This window comes from Clavelina lepadiformis, chromosome 1 (genome assembly GCF_947623445.1).
Source record: "Clavelina lepadiformis chromosome 1, kaClaLepa1.1, whole genome shotgun sequence".
Taxonomy (NCBI): domain Eukaryota; kingdom Metazoa; phylum Chordata; class Ascidiacea; order Aplousobranchia; family Clavelinidae; genus Clavelina; species Clavelina lepadiformis.
In genome coordinates, this window is record NC_135240.1 from 19,183,961 (window position 1) to 19,202,763 (window position 18,803).

The window sequence follows — 18,803 nt, forward strand, 5'->3', positions numbered from 1 at the left end:
ATGGCAACTTACCAAATGCATACTTTGCCTTCAGTGCTCAACTTGAACACGTATAGGTTGCTAACCTTAAATCCAATATGCTGCTTTTACAGAGAGTAGCTTTTCTTTTCATATTAAACATAATTTGTTCAGGAAATTGCCAAAGAAACAGCAATAATGTAAGTTTTTACAGTAAAATTGAAACTGAATAATACCTTTGTAAAAGTGAGAAAAAGTTTTATTGTTGTATTAGGTTTTTCCAATTTTGAGGTTGGTAGCTATGCGGCAAATCGAGGTTTCATCGCCACAGACAAGCGGGATCTTAGAATTTGAACAGAAAGGCAGATGGTACCGATTTTGCAACGAAGGTTGGACGGAACGCGAATCTTACGTGGCATGCGGCCAACTTGGCTTTCCTAACACCGTGTCGAAAGAACAGCGGTATACAAGTTCTGTGCCATACAATTACTGCGTTAACCTTTTCTAGCTGCAACGTTGTAAAATTTTTAAATCGTTTCTTACATGTGGATTATTTGTAACCAGCAGAGCTTCATATGGATTTGATTCATCGATTCGAATTAAAAACGTTAAATGCGAGGGACATGAAAGCTGGATAACCCAGTGTGAACACGAATCTGCAACCATACGAAACTATTGCTATTCTGGCCGGCCTGTTGTGGTATCTTGCCTTCAACCAACTAGCACGGTAAGCGAAATGAAGTCGTATTACTTCTATTCAGGGCAAACACGAGCTTTGAAATTAATGCGTAAAAAAACAAAATTAATAATAATAATTTGCCCTTAGTGATGAATTGTAATCAACAGTAATGACCGATATAGTACGTGTTGCATACAAGTTTCGTTGAAGGATTTGTTTTAATGTAATGACATGATTGATGATACGAATATAACTAATATAATTTGTTTCAATCTAATAAGTACAAGATACAATCTCGTGCATTTTTATTGTAATTTCCTATTCACAACCAAATATACTCCTCGATGTATTGAAACAACTGCATGGTGTCAGAAAAGTAACTTAGTGTCTCAAGTTTTCGAGCCAAATTTTCTGTGAGGATAGCTTTGAAAGTTTTGCAAATGATTTTCTCACAAGTAAACTATATATGAATCACTATATCGTCTATACCAGTGGTCGGCATACCGGTCCGTGAGGAGATCGTTACCGGGCAGCATTTATTTTCCATGTCTGTAGTGTAATAAGGTTGTCGCATTTTGTCACCAAAAAGGTATTGGAAATCCACCTTAGTTGATTTATCCTAACTATAGGACATCATAATGAACGTATTTGTTACACCATAATGGGTAATGGTTACCACAATAGTTTGAGGTTCGAAGAGGTTGTGTGTGTTTAGACCTGCGAAGGAAAGACCTTTTTTGTAACGAAATAGTAACTTTTAGTCCAGTCAGGTTTTCTGTTGTTTTATTTTGTACAAACTGCAGTGAAAGGGCGCATAATCTAAAGATTAGTGTATTAGTGTGGACACTAGGCAGTGTTTTGTGTGTTTTTTTGAAAGCCGGTCCGCGAAAAAATATCTGTTTTAAACCGGTCCGCAGTGCACAAAAGGTTGCCGACCCCTGGTCTATACTACATGGATGCATTAATTAATGAAGCTCTGCTCGGCAATCGACCATAACGTTCAGGTCTTGTATAAAACAAATTTAACGAATCAGTTTAAATCGTTTGAAATTATTTGATTTAATTAGAACAGACTAGAAGGATGCTGTACGAGCGTACGTGTTTGTTTTATGCGCAGCCGCCGTTTGGAATACGGCTAAAAGCAGGTGCATTTACGGGCGAGGGTCGCGTTCAGATCTTGTCTGGTTCCAGATGGATGTCAATTTGTGGAAATGGCTGGCATCTCAAAACAGCAAACGTAGCCTGTCGTCAATTAGGGTTTGGAACAGGGAGGGAGAGTTTTACAGGCGCAAAGTTTGGTCAAGGTAATCTATCCAGCATTATTAGCTTTCGTCAGTCCATTGTATGTTAAAGTAAAATGTAGAAATGTGCACTTTATACAGGACATGGCAAAATATGGATTTCAAATGTGACCTGTAACGGCGACGAGAAAAACCTTAACAAATGTGCATATAATAATGTGGATGCCGATGAAAGCTGCTCTCATAACAATGTTGCAGGAGTATCCTGCTTTGTACCTGATGTCAATCATGGAAAAAAGGTTCATGTGTATATTACATTAGTTTTTACTTTATTAATCCAAAGGAAAAATATCACTTATGGTTGTTATAAAAGCTTAGTTTATTCAGTTTAAAAATGTTCCAGTAGTTTTAACACTGACCCCCAGACAATGTGACCGTAACTGGTACACTCATTCGATCGTTCTCTAGGAACCTTTTTATGCATGCGCACTCGAACATCTGAACACTATGCAGCCGCTTCTTTTTCATGTCACTGTCGTTTAACTTCAGTCTTCATAAAGCAAATCTCAGTAGGTGACTATGGTTTCTGGTCAATGATGACCATTGACCAGGAGGTGACTATGGTTTCTGGTCAATGGTCATATATAGGTATGTAGTGGAGCAGTCTGGCTCTTATCTTGTGGTTCTTAATGAAGTTTAAACATGTTGGCTCCTTATATTGAAGCACTGCATTGATTGCAGCGTTGCCCTCGCAATTACAGTAAGTGATCCATGTTCGAAAGTCGCCCGCGCTATCCGTCGTAGTTATGCTTTGGGAAATGCATTGACGTTGCTGACTCCTATTTAATGTTTGGAAAATACTAACCTTCCAAGTTTGGTCGGTAAAATAACAAAGTTATGGTTGGCTGTCACAATTTCACCGGAAAAAAATCCTACATTCAAAGACATTTTTTAAAGTTTTTTGTTAAAATAACTTAAATGTTATAACATAGTAATTTAAACCTAGCCTAAATCTTTCTTCTAACCTTAATCTAACTTGAAATGGACCCCAAATGTTTAAAATCAACTTTTTGCATACCCATTCTCCATTTCTCCTAACCTGACCGCCTATGTTTAACAACGGGTTGCGTGACCTACTAGTGACGAAATTATCACTCTCTAGGTCTAAGCTTATCGATAAACTAAAAAGATACTTTAATAGCAAAACGCACGTAGATGAGCTCTATGTGAAAGAGCACGAGCGGTGAGCAATGAAAGCCGAGTTTAAGTTGCGCTATGACTTTCGTCCAGGTAAGTATTCTGATACTCTACCAAGTGTAACATACTGTTAACCAGCAATATACAACTCATGTCAAGTATATAATAACTAACCTACTAACTATAGTTAACTTATCAGTCCCTTCAAATTATAGCATCGGTGTAATGCATATTAACATACCGTCGTCGGCTTCACAATCATTGAACCGCAATAGACAGTTTACACATGCAACATTACAGGAAAGACCTAAGTTACGTAGTGGGTAAAATTTAAAGCATGACATGTTATAATTAAAAAATTCAAATATATATTTAACACTCATCTGACATAAACTGATTTTGGGAGATTTATCCTAATGGTAAGCATTGTATTTACATGATAGATTAGGATAATTGACGGGTTTGACGAACGCTCGGGAAGAATTGCTGTGCAAGTTAAAGAAGGTGTTTGGGGAAGTATTTGTAGTGACCACTGGACATTAAGTGAAGCTTCAGTCGCCTGTAGACAGCTGGGTTTGGGTTTTGCCTTGGGTGCAATACAGGTACGTAAGTTGTATTATATTTTTGTACAAATCATTTTATTTTTCTTTGTTTTCTGTTTGATTACCACAACGACTTTTTTATTTCAGATTTTAACATTTCCTCTTCAATAATAATTATTACAACCAAACTATTGATTACATAAAATACTGTTCGGTTATTTAGATCAAGTTAAAAATGCACAGGTACAATAAGCTAGGTTACGCAGGTACACAGATACAAATAAGGTACACAGGAATTGCTGTATACAAAGAAATGTATGCTGTGTAAGCGCACATAGATCTCAGTTTATTGATTACTCTTAAAAAATTGTTTAAGATATCAGTTCATAACAGTGTCCTGAATAACTCATCATATATTTAGCCATCTTAACTGCTTTCTTCTTTGGTAGTCTGATTCTGGAAGCTATATCTTCAGCAGTTGAAAGTTTTCCTATTTTTGACCATTTTTTAAACTTTTGTTTTGAACTTGAATGTTGATCTTTTCGAGGAGGTGCAGATGTTACATTTTTTATCATTTTCCTCAACTTTAACGTTTCCTTTTCCATATTATCTAACCCGAAGGCTTCAACATCATTTTTAAACTTTTTGTAGAAGTAGTCATAAAGTGCGATATCCTATCAAAAAGTTGAAGTGAGTCAAAATACATTATGTTGAGACTATCAACGAAAAAGTATTGCAGAACTGTTTTTGAACTTCTAACAAAAAAATTACAAATTTCATCAGTATGATTGCAGCACTTACAACTTTGTTATGTCGCTGAAAAGTTTTCCAATCTGAATGGCTTAGGGAAAAATGTTCGTAATTTTTTGTTTTTCCGTTTTGATAAACTAGGTCATCCAATTTGGCACACAGCAAGTTCTTTAAAAAGATGAATATTCGAATGTTTGTCCCAGGAGTAGGAGCTAATATATATAGGAGGGAGTGTAGTTGGTTGACTCACTTGACGCAATTTTTCTTTTTGCGGCCACAATTGTTGATCAAAATTTGGTGTGCTAGCTCAAAAGCGTTCGTAAACTTTTTGGATAAGGGGTCTCTTTGTGCTGCCCCAAGAACGTGTGAAAAGATAATAACTGACACGGCATATGGGAAATCACGTACAGTAGTCTCGGAGCAGCACTAACTGAATCAACCAACTCCGCTATCCCTACGTTTTAAAAATGTTAACTTGGAATCTTAACCTTCAAACATGCATCTCACCTTCAGTAGAATCATAGATTCATCCATGTGCTCGCTTATTAACACAGAATCAATTTGAGAATCTAATTCCAAGATTTTTTTGTTAATTTCTTCTTCATCCTCCATCATAGGATCTAATCCTAAGTCGTGTGCTTGAGAATTTTTAAACCTTTAATCATGTTATTTTGAATAAGTTTTTATGGACGTGTTTGCTGCTGTATTTTTATGTTTTATGCATTTGTTAGTCATTTCTATGTTAGTTTTCTTACCTAAAGTACCAGGGCACAGTTTTGTTTAACAACTTCTCAGATTTCCTGAGAAATGCAAGAACATTTATTTCAGTTCCATTTGTGACGTATTTTATAGGCATACTTCTACATTGAACGTTAGAAACAAGCTTGTTTAGAGAGGTTTTATAGTAATTATATGACGACTGAAATTGACTCCATGGGTTTCTTAGAATCGTGAAGTACCTAATAAATAAGCATTAGTTAGTAATGATCATGCAAACGGAATAATATATTCTCGGGAAACATTTTCAGATAAAATTCTTGCCTTGTGTCTGCGGGCATATGATGTTGCATTTCAGATGCGTTGAACCGGTGATGTTCGGATATTGTTTCCACGCCATCGCATGAAATAAATCGAAAATTAACAGGTCCAGGATAACCACCGATAAATGGCGTTGAGTGATGACACTTAAATTTCCCATCGCCTATATGTAACTGGATCGTATAAAAAATGTTACGGAAATTTGCTCGTCCATATACCTGCCTGGTTCTTGCTGGTCAAAGGCTTGGCGCTACAGCCAATTATGGTACTTGGTAGGTTGCTTTAATCGACTTACGTTTTATTCGCTGTCATTTGGATCGATATCAATCAACCACCCAAGTTATATGTCTGGGCACAAGTCGAGCAACCACTGGATCGTGCTGTCATCAAAAACTCGCAGACCATATACCGTGTGGAACGTGGTAAATAGAACAATCTCATGTAACATTGTTTACGATTTATTCCTTTGTGCCATACTCCCAAGCTGCAGAGTGCACTCCCCATTTTTAAAGAGTTAACAGTATACACGCCGGTTCGCAGGCAATTACGCTGTACCCAGACCCTTCTGACAAGCTTTGTTGCCCCACGAGTGAGAGGGTCTATCGCGGCGAGCCTCAGCAGGTGAGGCCAAAGTTTTTTAAATCCCGCCTAAAATGTGCTTAACACTGAAGTTTTGGGTTTTACGCCTCCAAAACCGTTTTCAATTTATTCTCATATTTATACGTACACTGGCAATTTTGGGTGTGACCTACAATTTTGAAACGTCATATAACCCATATATTACGTGTTTTCACAGATTCTCTATTTTTGGCTGATAGGCAGCAACAAACATGAAAATGCAATGAAAGGAAAGGCATGAAAGCGTAAAACGCCTATAGTTATATAGCTATATATACCTATATCCTAAAGCTATATAAGTCTATGAGGGGTCATGGCCTAATGTCTTCGCTAAATACACTAGTTTGTTGGATGGCAGCGAAGATGGAAAGTTTGTCCAGATGTGTGACGCAGACATTCAGTCACAGTATACGCTGATGCTGTTTATGACAATTTCGACATTGTGGGTGTGTGTATTCTGCGACACCAGACAGGTGCGCGGTACGTAGCACTGGAGCAGTCTAGGGCTTAAGCTGCTGTACGAATAATAGCAGGCTAGTAGCCCCAGCGAGCCAATCTGAGCCCACCAGTGGTGTTGTCAAGGCGGCCTAAGATGTAAGCTTCTTGCATTTTAGTGAGTCGAGGTGTCAGCGATATGTTAGCGATTTGTCTTAGGTTACTCTCTTAAGGAGAATTCAAGTCTGGTCAACAACTGAATTGCAAGATCTCAAAATAAAATTCAAGCATTTCAAAAAACAACTCGTGACGTAATCGTCACAAGGCTATACATATAAATTGAGACTGTGAGTGTACAAAAAATACACAAGGTAAACTTACAATCACGACATAATATAGTGGGACAAATAACAGACATAGAAAATGTTCGTTGATGTACAGTATATTTTAGCCAAATGCTGACTTTTCTTTTTGTTATCTATATTATCAAACTTTTATGTAACTCACCGTCGATAGTTGATTTTTCAACACAATGTTTCTTATAACAGATCTCACTGTTGTACTGCCGGTTTTGTGCGTTCTTATAAAGACAAAATGTCGGACTGGCTCCACACAACGCTATAATTAAAGGAATAATGCTAATTGGCAAGCAAAAAATAATTGCGTAAATTACATCACTGGAAAAGTCATGTTTTCTGCTATCTACCAGATAGGTTTTGTTAGAGTTTTTTGTACTACATCCTCATAAAAGTTTTAACGGATGACCAGTTGGCTGTAAAGATTTGTTGCTTGAAGTTTTTTACGTTTCTGTATAGCATTTTCATTTCTTGTGTGAAAATATTCAATCTACGTTATTTGTGCTTTCTAATGCTGCTTGTGACATATACGCCTAGTGTAGAATGTAAGCTACATATTAATCTAAAATTACCAAGCGAATCACTATGATAATAATACAAAGACTGCATTTACAGATATAACTATTTTTAGAAATTCTTAATGTTTACTTCACTGGATGTTTTAATGTTTACTTTTGTGCTTATTCTTCATATACTTACATACATTTTTTAGCCCTTGCTTGTAGATACGGTTTTCACGTTTTTCACTCCACCATATTGATGAGACTAAAAGGATTCCAAAAAGTATGAAACAAATAGATTTTCGTGTTGTACGCGACCTTAATTGCTTCAACACCACGAATTTCATCCAAGACATTTTTTAGTGATCAGCAAAAGTTTTAAAGAAATTGAAGACTTCAGCAAAGGCTATTAAATTTACGTTGTTTTGTTCTTGCAACTCTAAACAATCCTTTATAGTCTGCGAATTCTTTATCTTCTGTCACGTTTATTTTCAAAGAGAACTAAATGTTGGCTATATACTACCTTCTAAAGCTGGTTTAAGTCCTTACCGGAAATTGTGGAAACTATGAACAACTTCTTTTCGCAGAAAACGACCTAAATTAACTCATTCCAAGACTTTTGATCAAATTACACGGTCCTTTTATGGGTTAACCATCCATAGCAAACTGAACATGCGACATTTGTTCGACCACTTTTTCTACAGTATTCCTATATTTTCAAAAAGCCTGAGACAACATATTCTGATTTGAGTGATTATACTCGGTTGATTATACTGATTATTGTGTTGTGATATGATTATCCTCGGCACCAAACATAATACGAAACAAAAGGTAACGTCATGAAGCTGGATATCCTATACTAAAACAATTTGATATATCAAACGTATAATACAAAATGAAAAGGTATTCAAACTCAATCTGGCTTTGCAGGACGTGTGGTACTGGACTGCAAGTTCTGAGCATTTGGAAACTGTAATGACCAAAGTAAGATGCAAAGGAAACGAAAATGCTCTTAGTGAATGCGACTATCAGACCAATTCCAACACTTACTTTCTAAATTGTGGGACAAGACTTCGCTTCACAGCAGAGTATGTTGGTGTGTCATGCGTCCAAGGTGCGTTGTGAAATGGATAACATATAGTTACATCATGTATCGGTAACTGTGATATCGGTATGCTTTTTACACGTGTACTGGATTAGATTATCTCTTGAATTGAAGCTATATCTCTTCTCTTGTATAAAATACTTGATTGATCACACCAAACGTCGCTCTCGGAAAGTTCATCTTACGTGTTTAAAAGCTAACAAACGTTTTCATATTTTTCCCTTTAGTAGGATTTGACTTGACCAAAAATATTTCCTGTCGGATTTTTTCCTTGCTAAAGTTGATTTTTTGGATTTTATTCGATTGGTTAAAGGTTGCACGACTAGAAAATTGTGGATTTGTATTTGATTCCCTCTTCGATCCAATGTGACCTCATTTGATCTAGTTTTCTGCGTTAACTGATTTGCCATCAAATCTCGGCTGGTATAATGGTCAAAGTTGAACAAAATATAGTCTTTATTAATCAGTGTTCAAAGCTTCTGAGCTTCTTTAGGTCAATTTACAATCATTACTTAAGTAAATGCAATTATCTTTAGTGATTTAGGATTTTCCAAAAAAATAAAGTCATCATTTTTACATACCACACTAAAAAAATGGGAAGTTGAAACCTATTGACCAGATTCTTATTTCTGTATAACGCTTTGCTATTGCTCGTGATATTTTTGTTTTATTACAATTCCCATAGTCATAACTAACCATACAAACTCGTTTATGGTATCATGATTCATAGTACCACAGTACAATATGTAAGCTTATGAAAAAAGAAAGACGCGTATCTCTTAGCGTTTGGCATGAATCAGAGTAGCACATTTCAATATTGTCACAGAATGCTGCTATAAACAAACAACAATCCTAATTGTTAAAGTCATTTAATGAACTTTTAGTATATTTAGATCTTCTCTGAGTTAAACTTATACATACTATTTGTAAGTTTGGAAGTACATCATGTGTAGGCTGATTATGGTGTAAATAACAATCATGCATGCAAAGGATTCGTGTGTTGCCGTTTTTAAACACTTCCCCTATCAGTAGGATAATGTGCGAAATGGGGAGTTGGTTCCAAAAAATTCAAACATTGCGTTGAGAAAGTTCTGAAATAGAATAAACTATTAACATCTTGGCTATGTTTTGTATTTATATTCAGCATTACCGGACCTTCACTTGGACGTTGGCGCTCTCCAAGAATCCTTCACTCTAGACATCATTCCTTTACAGGAGTTAGAGTGCGCGGGTAATCTTCCTCAGCATCATATACTGTATATGTTATAGGAAGAAACACACGTTCGTATTTCAGAAGCTTATTTTTATAGCAGAGGTCACCAACCTGCGGCTCGCGGTGCCACATTGACTACAGTATATAAAATACGTCGCACCACCTGTTTTGACCGAACGTGTCTTTACTATCTGGCGAAATTTTTATTAAACTGGCTTCCTTTATAAAACTTTCAGTGATTTTTAGCGATTTCGTGTCAACTGCGCGGCAGTAAAACGTTAACACAAATATTTTACATTCATATTCGAAACATTAAAGACCCTTTTCTTAGGGTATGGCCCGTCACTACTCATAATTTTGATTATTCAGCCCGCTGTTCGGAAAGGTTGGAGACCCTGCTGTATAGTTATACTAAGAAAACAACTTTATGAAATGATTACTTTTCAACGTTATGTCACAGTTAGCGAAAATTGCTTTGCTCCATCTGCGTACGATCCAAGTAATGCAGCTTCACTAAGAAACCTACTTCGCTTTACCACCAGTATTTGGAACAGAGGAACAGCTGATTTCTCTCCTTGGCAGTCTCCCAGCGAATGGCAGTATCATGAATGCCACCAGTAGGCTATGTACTTCACATTTGTATTAGTATGGTGACATCAAACAAATTACACAACGGTGTATTACGAGGAGATCGCTCTCCCCTACCTTTTCGTCGGAGCATCACGTTGCCCTTATACTTCTCGTTGTGTCGCAACGTTTAGTTATCTGTTCTTAATTTTGTTTTCTCATGCTTTATTAAGCTTTCTTGTCTTAGTTCTACGTAGGCAATGAAAAAAAAATAGAAAGCGCTCATTTTTTATAAGAAACTTTGCAGTGGAGTTTTTGTTAACTTTGCCTAAGTTTTTAAAGTTTGGGCACATATTGTAAATCTTAGGTTTTTACAAAGGTTATTCATTTAACCTACCTAAACATGAACTTTTTAAAGCAAATATTACAGATCAAAGACCAAAGTTGCCGTTTTCAGTTTAGAAAAAAAAAACGGTATTGGATTTCACCGGTATATAGGTTTTGAATATATATTAGTATAGTCACATATTTTATATAACGAGTTGATGATGGCAGAACCGTGTTAACCTCAACAGTATATAATTAATAAAAACAAAAGCAGACTAAATAGCCCTTTTAAGGTTAACTTTAATATATCAACACGAATAGAATATTAAAAAAACAGCCTTAAAAACAAATGAAAAACAACAATAAAAATAATTTTATTGAATTAAACTTAACCTTAAGAGTGCTATTTATTCTAATTTTGTTTTTATTTATTATTATTGGGTGGGCGAGCGGCAACTTTTTCTCCCCAAATTTTTGTCAACGGGAAAGTTTTTTTGGAAAGGTTTGGTTTAATAATTCGTGTTTTTACACTTTAGCTTATAGCAAACCTTTCAAAGATACTTAAAATCGGTCTTCTTTACTTTTGTACTCCTATATCAGGATCGAGTATTGAGAAATTATTATGTCATAATTTCTTTTGTGTTTCCCTCATAACTCCTTCTCATTCAGGTCTTCAAGTAGGAGTGCAACAATACAAAATACCCCTTAAAATATTATTGCTAACAGTTGAATATGTTGACATCGGAGCGCCTGCTTCGCAAGCTGTTTGCAATACCAATGTTGCACCATAGTTGACCTGGCATGGTCGATGCAAGTTCATTTATTAATTCCCGATTAAGTTGCATTTCACTCGGCTTAACCATATGTACGAATCCCATACGTTTTCATTTGTCATAAATTTGCAGTGCTCAACGGTTTTTTTAGTCGTTGTGTGTTGGTTTTGTATTACTTCATTATGAAATGTAAATTATATTAATTAGCGGAAATTTCGGTTAAATCCATTTTAGCATTACTTGTTATTTAGAAGGCAATTACATTGTAATTAACGTTTTAAAGAAAATACCTCAATTGAACAGCAATAGGACTGCGCCTGGTCGCAACGACGTTTTGTTGAATTTGTCAATACCGTCCCGGCAGTATGTCATCATAAACCCATTATACTGTATGGTGTTAATATTTGCATAAATTACCTTGCTTTTTCAATTTTTTAATGTTAAAAATTGTTTTTGTTTTTAAAAAATATTTTTTGAAGTTCCTTGTAAAAAAATTGAGGTCTTAAAACGTGATGGCTTGAGCAATCATTCACGTGACTCAGCAAGCTTATGTCATTAATGACACCAAAAAAATCTTACTCCTTTCAAGTATATTTTCTAACTGCATCCCGGGCAAGACACCATTTTCATTTTAAACCCTCACAGCAACTACTAGAAAACTAGATCAACGACAAAAAAGGAGCTATATTTTATATCAAGTGTTTTTGAGAACCACAAAATTTATATTAGTGTAAAACTTGGGTCAAATAATTTTCTTCAGTAAAGCAGCTCTGGTTTCGACTCGAAGCAATTATAGAAATTTATGACTCTAGGCCTACTGTATATTTTCAAACCGTGAAAAAATGCGTAGGCTTATAACAGGAAGGTAAACACCGGCCTTAAACCATTGTTCTTATGGATTTCATATAACTGTATCATTTATGTCATGTAATTAGGATATTACGCGTATTTCTAGTTTTCCAATCTGGCAACCCTTAAATAAAGTCAAATTGCGAGCGAAATATAACGGTATCGGATAATGATGGTACTGAAAAATGGCGGTAACCGTACAGTGTTTCCTTTAACTGGTATTTAAATTATTTAATTAGTTATTTTAGTTGTTATTTAAGGCATATTTTCAGTAGGCCATATACTGTAGTTATAGCTTACACTGCATAAGAGATAGGTGTGTACCTTATTCTCAGTTTCATTAAAATGTTGTCCTTAGACACTATCACAGCATGGAAGAGTTTTTGCATTACGATATCTTATCCACTGACACACACCAACGTGTGGCTGAAGGGCACAAAGTCAGTTTTTGCTTGGCCGATACGATTTGTGACAGCGGAATTTCTCCACGCTATAACTGCAGTAACATATCTCAAAATCCTATTCAAGCAATATCAGTTGGATGTGCAGACATTTATTAGTAAGTTGTTTTATGAAAAATTAATTTACAGCTGGCAATGAAAGAGGTTGACGTGGCATTGATGCACCTCTAAACGGTTTTAGGTCGATTCAACCCAGGGATAATTAAACCAAATACCACTAAAACCAGGATAACCCAACCAACGTCTGTGGGTTGAATAGTCCTTGTGTTGAATTGTTCTAGGTATAATTTTCCATTGGTTGAACTGTGCTTGATTTTATCGTCCTGGGTTGAATCGTCCCTGGATTGACTTTAGTTGACCGACCACCCTTCTATTAACACACATACTGTACATACAGTAACTTATGCACACATATAGCTGTAGGTTACATGTGTGTCCGCATACACAAACGCACGATTACACGATGCACGATTGTCTTACAAATATACAAAACAGCATATTAACATGTTCCATTGTAAATTATGGCGACTTTTTTCAAGCTTATATTATGACTGCCAGTGGATTGATTTGACAGATGTATCTAGCGGAACATATGTTGTAAAAGTAAGTATGTTTTGCATGTTGGACTCTTTAAAATCTGAAATCAATCGATTTCTATATGCCGCGTACCTTTATTCCTACAATGAAAATACGTTTTCCGTATAATTTTGTATAGATAACAATAAACCCCTTGGAACTAGTTTCTGAAAGTGACTTTGATAATAATGAAGTTATATGCGAAATGGAATACACCGGTCTTTCCGCCTCAGTCAGAAATTGTCGTGTTCGTAAGTATACAATCAGTTTTGATTACACAATTGTTTCCAATTCTTGACGTATTATGCTTTATTACTAGGGCCATTTTTATTTTGACCTAAAAAAAATTTTTTTTGACTTTATTTTTATCAAATTTTGACTTTATTTTGACCTAACGAAATTGCTTATTTGTAGAGGCCACAGTTCTTCCTCCAGTTACCCAAACATAATATTTTGTCGATTTCAGACCCAAACGTAATATTTTGTCGAAAAGTCAAGGTGTTTTATGGATTATAAAAAGTGCGTCGTGTTTTTTGGCAATAGATTTAGGTAGCTTGTGTTATTTTGTCCTTGTGAAAAGGACACTTTGCCTCGATTTTCTCCGCATGGTAAATTCTAATAAACAGCAAATTAAACAGGGAATGCTTGTTGTTGCTCCAATCCAGCTGGATGGCGTTTACTTTTCCTGTGGCTTTCAACAAAATACTTTTTATCGCACTTCACTATAACCTCGCAAAAATTGCACCTTAAATCACCCCCGGGAGTTGCATTAAATTCATCAGAAAAATCTCGACAAATCTGTCTAACTTTTGCTGAAGACGATTTAGCTTGCTTAGGCATTTTTGTATTACAGAATGTCAGTAGGCTATTCCTAAAATCCAAACTGTTGATCTTCGAAAATACCACGTTTATGAAGAGGAAGTGTTTTATAAGAATTATTTAAATACGTAACAATCAATAAACAATGGACAATTTGCGATAAAAGTTACTGCTGATCCAAGTGGACATCGTGACTTATTTTCTGCTTTTATGGGTTAATATGGTTTAATTATGTCGCAGTTCCTGATTTACAATGCTTCCACGAGGATTTTTACAAGAATTACTCTCAAGAAACACAAAAACTTTGTAAAAAGCCATATTTTGACAAATTTTGACTTTATTGAAAATTTTGACTTTATTGTAAATTTTGACTTTATTTTGACCTATAAACTTCTTAGAAACAATCCCCTAGGTGCTGAAAACAACTTTATTCTTTGATTCGTGGTCAGACGAGGTCCTTAAAAATTTTTGACTTTATTGACTTTTGCGGGCCCTATTTATTACCAAATGAAATATGTGCTTAGAAACAAATGTACCTTTCATGACTTGAATTATATTCACAGCGTTGGTATAGTTGGGCTTTTTTATAGCCAACGGAAGCAATTCTATCTACAAAATCCAAGATGGTTACAGTTGCTGCATTTATGTTTATCATTAATTTATACCCCATAATTTTCTTACATTAAGTACATTTCCTGTTGCATTTCAATTCGTTACTTAATTTAGTTACATCAGTTAGCAGTTAGTTTCATCAGTTAGCTACATTCTGGTGTGTGTAGTAGCTATATTCGTTAAATTGTTTACTATACCTACAATTTGGCATTTAATCTAAATTATACCTAGCCCTATAGTATTTATATTATTGGTCTATATATATGCCTATATATATGCTGGTATCTACATAAGCTGCATGACCTAAATAGTTGTACATTTCGTTATTTAGAATGGTCCCAACTGACGCATGCAGCGCGTATCTGTATTCCGATGTAGAGTTGTAAGCGGGACTTATGTTTTTAACCCGAACCCCAAAATACAGGCCCAAAACCGAAAATTTATTTGAAAGCCGAATTAGGTCCAAAAGTTAAATTTACTGAATAATTCAAAGTCATCTTTTGATTTCATCCTTTGACTTTCATCATTTTCTACATTGCGCACTTGCGCTCTGTTCTCGCCCGGAGGGTTTTAGCACTCTGCGTGTTCGTACATTCGTGTAAAGAAAGTGAATTTACGACGCAAATGTGGTAAAGTGAGAGTTCGAATTCGGGCCCGAATCTGGCCCGAAATTTTTTCAAACTTAAGCCTGAACCCGGCCCGACTTACAAGTCTATTCCAATGTAAAATCAAAATCAACTGCGTGCGTCAATAATAATTTTTGATTATGAAAGAAAACCGTCGTTCCTAGAATTTGGCAAATAGGATATAAAAATTGGGCTCAAATCAGCTCAACTCTAAAGATTCGTTTTTGTACAATTCCTAAAACCACAGACATGCATTTAGTCCTAGTTATACATTGATACATTGTGGCCTGCAAAAATAGAAATACCTGTATTTATCAGAAATGTTTTTGACTATATATCACTGATGATTTTTCTATTTATCTTTATTACCAGCTGATGATTTGATGTGAACGTATATATCTTCTCCAAGTATTCCTATCAAATCGCAATATACCTGCTTCATCTGCTGCTTGCTTGGTCGATGGCCCTGTAGACTGAAACAACGTTTACGGTCAACGGAAAAACATGTTGTGTGTTTTAAATGCATTAACATAGGCTTTTAGTAACAACAAATAAACAACAGACTAACCACAGAAAAGTGGTATTTGTAACATTGGATAGTTGAAAGTTGAAAAATTATGGAAAAACTGAGGTTTTTCGTTGAATCTACCAGAATTTATCAGACATTACTGTATATTATTAAATACAGTACGCAATCAGCTAGAATTGATGTTAACACTGGGAAAATTGTCACGAATTCTACAGCTTTACCGAGATATCTTTCAGATTTTTACATGTAGTTGTTTACATATCGTGTTAATATTATCGAATTCATAATCCATTTTAATGAAAAATGTTTGTGTTTAAAACATTTTTTTGAAAAGTTCTTTTTAGCCCGGCATGTTTAGTGTAAAAAACTCACTTTACGTCATTAAGAAAGAACATTTATAAGGATACTATTTAGATTCATCTGTAACAAAGATAAATTTAAGTGTTATTAAGAAATAAACCAAATTGCAATCTTTGCATACATGTGTAATTGTGTATTTACTAGGGATGTGCCGTGAGGAAGATTATTCGGGTTCGTGCGAACCCGAATATTATGAAGGTCGACACGAACGAATCCCGAATCTATTCGTAATAGAACCAAACAATAAAATTTCATCCAAAAGTTGTCAACTCTTGCTTGTAACATGATGTAATCGAATAACAAATCGTTTTCTTTCGAAAAATAGTGTTTAAAAAACGATTGAAAAAGCAAATTCGTTTGGAAAACGACCTTCATTGTAAGTACTGTTGACTCTATAGTGTAGCTTTGTTGGGAAACTTGATCATCATTTTTAACAAAAGTCAGTAAATTTATAAGTAATATTGTATTCGGGTTCGCCTATGTTGGTATTCGTGTTCGCCCGAATCTTCCATAAAGGTGATATTCGGCGAATCTATTCGGGTTTGGGTTCGTATCGGCCCATCCCTAGTATTTACTGTAGTGTGAATGATTTTGCAAAGCAGGGTAAGGCTCAGCAACTTTTAGCCAATGACGAACCACTCTCCAAATCCCACAAAAATTGCGATTCGCGATAAACTAATGCAAAAATATTAATATTTGCTTTTAAAATTACTATTTCATATTATATTGAAATTCGAAGCTTAGAACAACTTTCAATGGATTAGTATGAGAAAACACTATAGGTGTATTACCCCAACATGGCCCAGGAGGGTATATTTTCTTCAAACGTAATGTGAAGCTTAAGGTTTAGGCTTAGCCATATAGATTCGAGTTTTATATGCAATTGTCTAACTGAAATTTGTAATCACTGATCAGTAAATATTACCTTAAGGATGGCCGCATACCCCACTTTTCCCTATACTGCATTGTTATCATTAATTTTGCCATAACTTAGTTTACAAATAGCAAGTGCGACAAGCTAATTACAAAAGTTAAAGCGGTGTCCAAATGTCAATATTTGTTCGATATGCATCCAAAACTATATATATACTGTATATATGCATCGCAAATATTCGGATATGAATCTCAATGAATTTATTGCATGCATAGCAACGTGAGTTGTCATCATTGTAAAAATTGGTGCAATTAGCAATCGTTAATTTTGGGAAAACAGCGCAAATACTTCTACTTAAGGGAGCCTATACTTTATAATTAGGAGAATTATAACAACAGCAAGTTACCTAATTGTCCTATATTCTGGGATTATCTCTTTTACAAGCTTTGATAGCTTAACGAAAGTATTTTTTGTTATCGGTAGTTAACGAATCAACAACATAAAGTCTACTTTGTTTAGCCTCCATCATACACATTAATTTTATTATAAATACTGTAAAACTTTGCGTTAAAGCTTTGACTGTTACTGTAATTTTGTTTATATATCTTCGTGAGTTTCGGCAAGTATTTTATAGTAAAAGTGTCTTACGTTTAAACCGAAGTTTCAATACAACTGGGTTTACTGCAAAGTGTTGAAGATATAGTAATCATGCAAATGTATATACTGTACTGTATACTGCAGGTTGATTTTGAAACCAACGCAACAAACAACCGATTGTGCAGCTAACAAACAACCGATTGTGCAGCTAACAAACAAAACGTTTTTTAATTATATTATAGTTGGTCCGACACATAAGTTTCTTGTTTATAACTTTCCGGAAAGAGCACATAGGCACATATACAGTTTCATAACTAATAAAAAATAGGTGTATATTAACTGACCACAGAAAACACACGCTACTTAATTCAACTAACGCATGATTCAACACACGAAAGAGTCAATCAAGAAACGCTCAACCAACACGCTATACCGTAACTGGAATGTACGAAGCGAAGCCATTCCTCGTCTCATTGTCGACAGTTGGGTTTACGTTGTTTTGCAAATTTTCCGCATTTGGTTATTCTGTGTTCATTAAACTCTATAAACGCTTTTGGAAGTATATAATGCTCTTAGAATGGCATTATGTAAAAATAAGTTCCCCGCATTGATTCTATATTGTTGTCATACATATTTCAGTGGAATATTAAGTATATTTGTGAATACTGGGTTAAATATAACATATCTATATTAGCCTCTGGCCTGAATTGGTGAGTTCAACATTTTTGATGAAGTCAAAAATGTAATACGTTATTAAACGATAATTAATTTTAGCTTATTTTAAAATGAATTATACCACTTGTAATGTTAACGACAGTAACCAGCGTCCATCTAACCTTTTGATACAATAATTTTAGATTTAATAACATGGGACCTCCAGCATTATTGATTAGCAAAATTTACGATATGTAATTTATAAAGCAATGGATTGCTGGGGGTATATGAGACGTTTGCAAGCGTATAATTTGCGACGTTGACGAAAAGTTATGATATAAACAAACCTACAAATTATATTTGTCAGTGTTATTAAAACCTCGCAATTGCTGGGCAATTAAACCTTCAACCGTTTGCTTAATGACTACAACAAAATCGCATGTACTGTTTCACTATATACTTTTATAATAAAATTACAGGGGCAAATGAGCATAAATTTTAATGGAACGAATCCAAATACCTTCACACAACAATCTATTAAGTGTAT

General features: G+C 35.1%; 2 protein-coding genes across 6 annotated transcripts; one reads left to right on the top strand and one right to left on the bottom strand.

Annotated features, from left to right (window-relative positions):
• LOC143447994 (lysyl oxidase homolog 2B-like) lies at positions 1-16,245 on the top strand. Of its 3 annotated transcripts, none has more exons than XM_076947791.1 (13): positions 1-158; positions 233-420; positions 523-685; positions 1,755-1,941; positions 2,020-2,177; positions 3,519-3,677; positions 8,245-8,428; positions 9,564-9,650; positions 10,093-10,249; positions 12,507-12,707; positions 13,149-13,212; positions 13,325-13,436; positions 15,615-16,245. In XM_076947791.1, exons 1-13 carry the CDS (start codon positions 78-80, stop codon positions 15,629-15,631), a joined length of 1,758 nt encoding a protein of 585 aa, XP_076803906.1. In that variant the 5' UTR covers positions 1-77; the 3' UTR covers positions 15,632-16,245. The 3 variants fall into 3 exon arrangements, with proteins under 3 accessions (XP_076803906.1, XP_076803907.1, XP_076803908.1); XM_076947792.1 differs by having other exon boundaries at positions 526-685; XM_076947793.1 differs by lacking the exon at positions 15,615-16,245 and adding an exon at positions 14,568-15,608.
• On the bottom strand, positions 3,685-7,818 carry LOC143448030 (galactosylceramide sulfotransferase-like). Of its 3 annotated transcripts, none has more exons than XM_076947794.1 (7): positions 7,518-7,818; positions 6,966-7,076; positions 5,409-5,578; positions 5,123-5,326; positions 4,875-5,022; positions 4,419-4,535; positions 3,685-4,291 (listed from the first exon to the last, which is right to left on the bottom strand). In XM_076947794.1, exons 1-7 carry the CDS (start codon positions 7,668-7,670, stop codon positions 3,989-3,991), a joined length of 1,206 nt encoding a protein of 401 aa, XP_076803909.1. In that variant the 5' UTR covers positions 7,671-7,818; the 3' UTR covers positions 3,685-3,988. The 3 variants fall into 3 exon arrangements, with proteins under 3 accessions (XP_076803909.1, XP_076803912.1, XP_076803911.1); XM_076947797.1 differs by having other exon boundaries at positions 7,514-7,651; XM_076947796.1 differs by lacking the exon at positions 6,966-7,076.
• Positions 16,246-18,803: the final 2,558 nt, after the last annotated feature.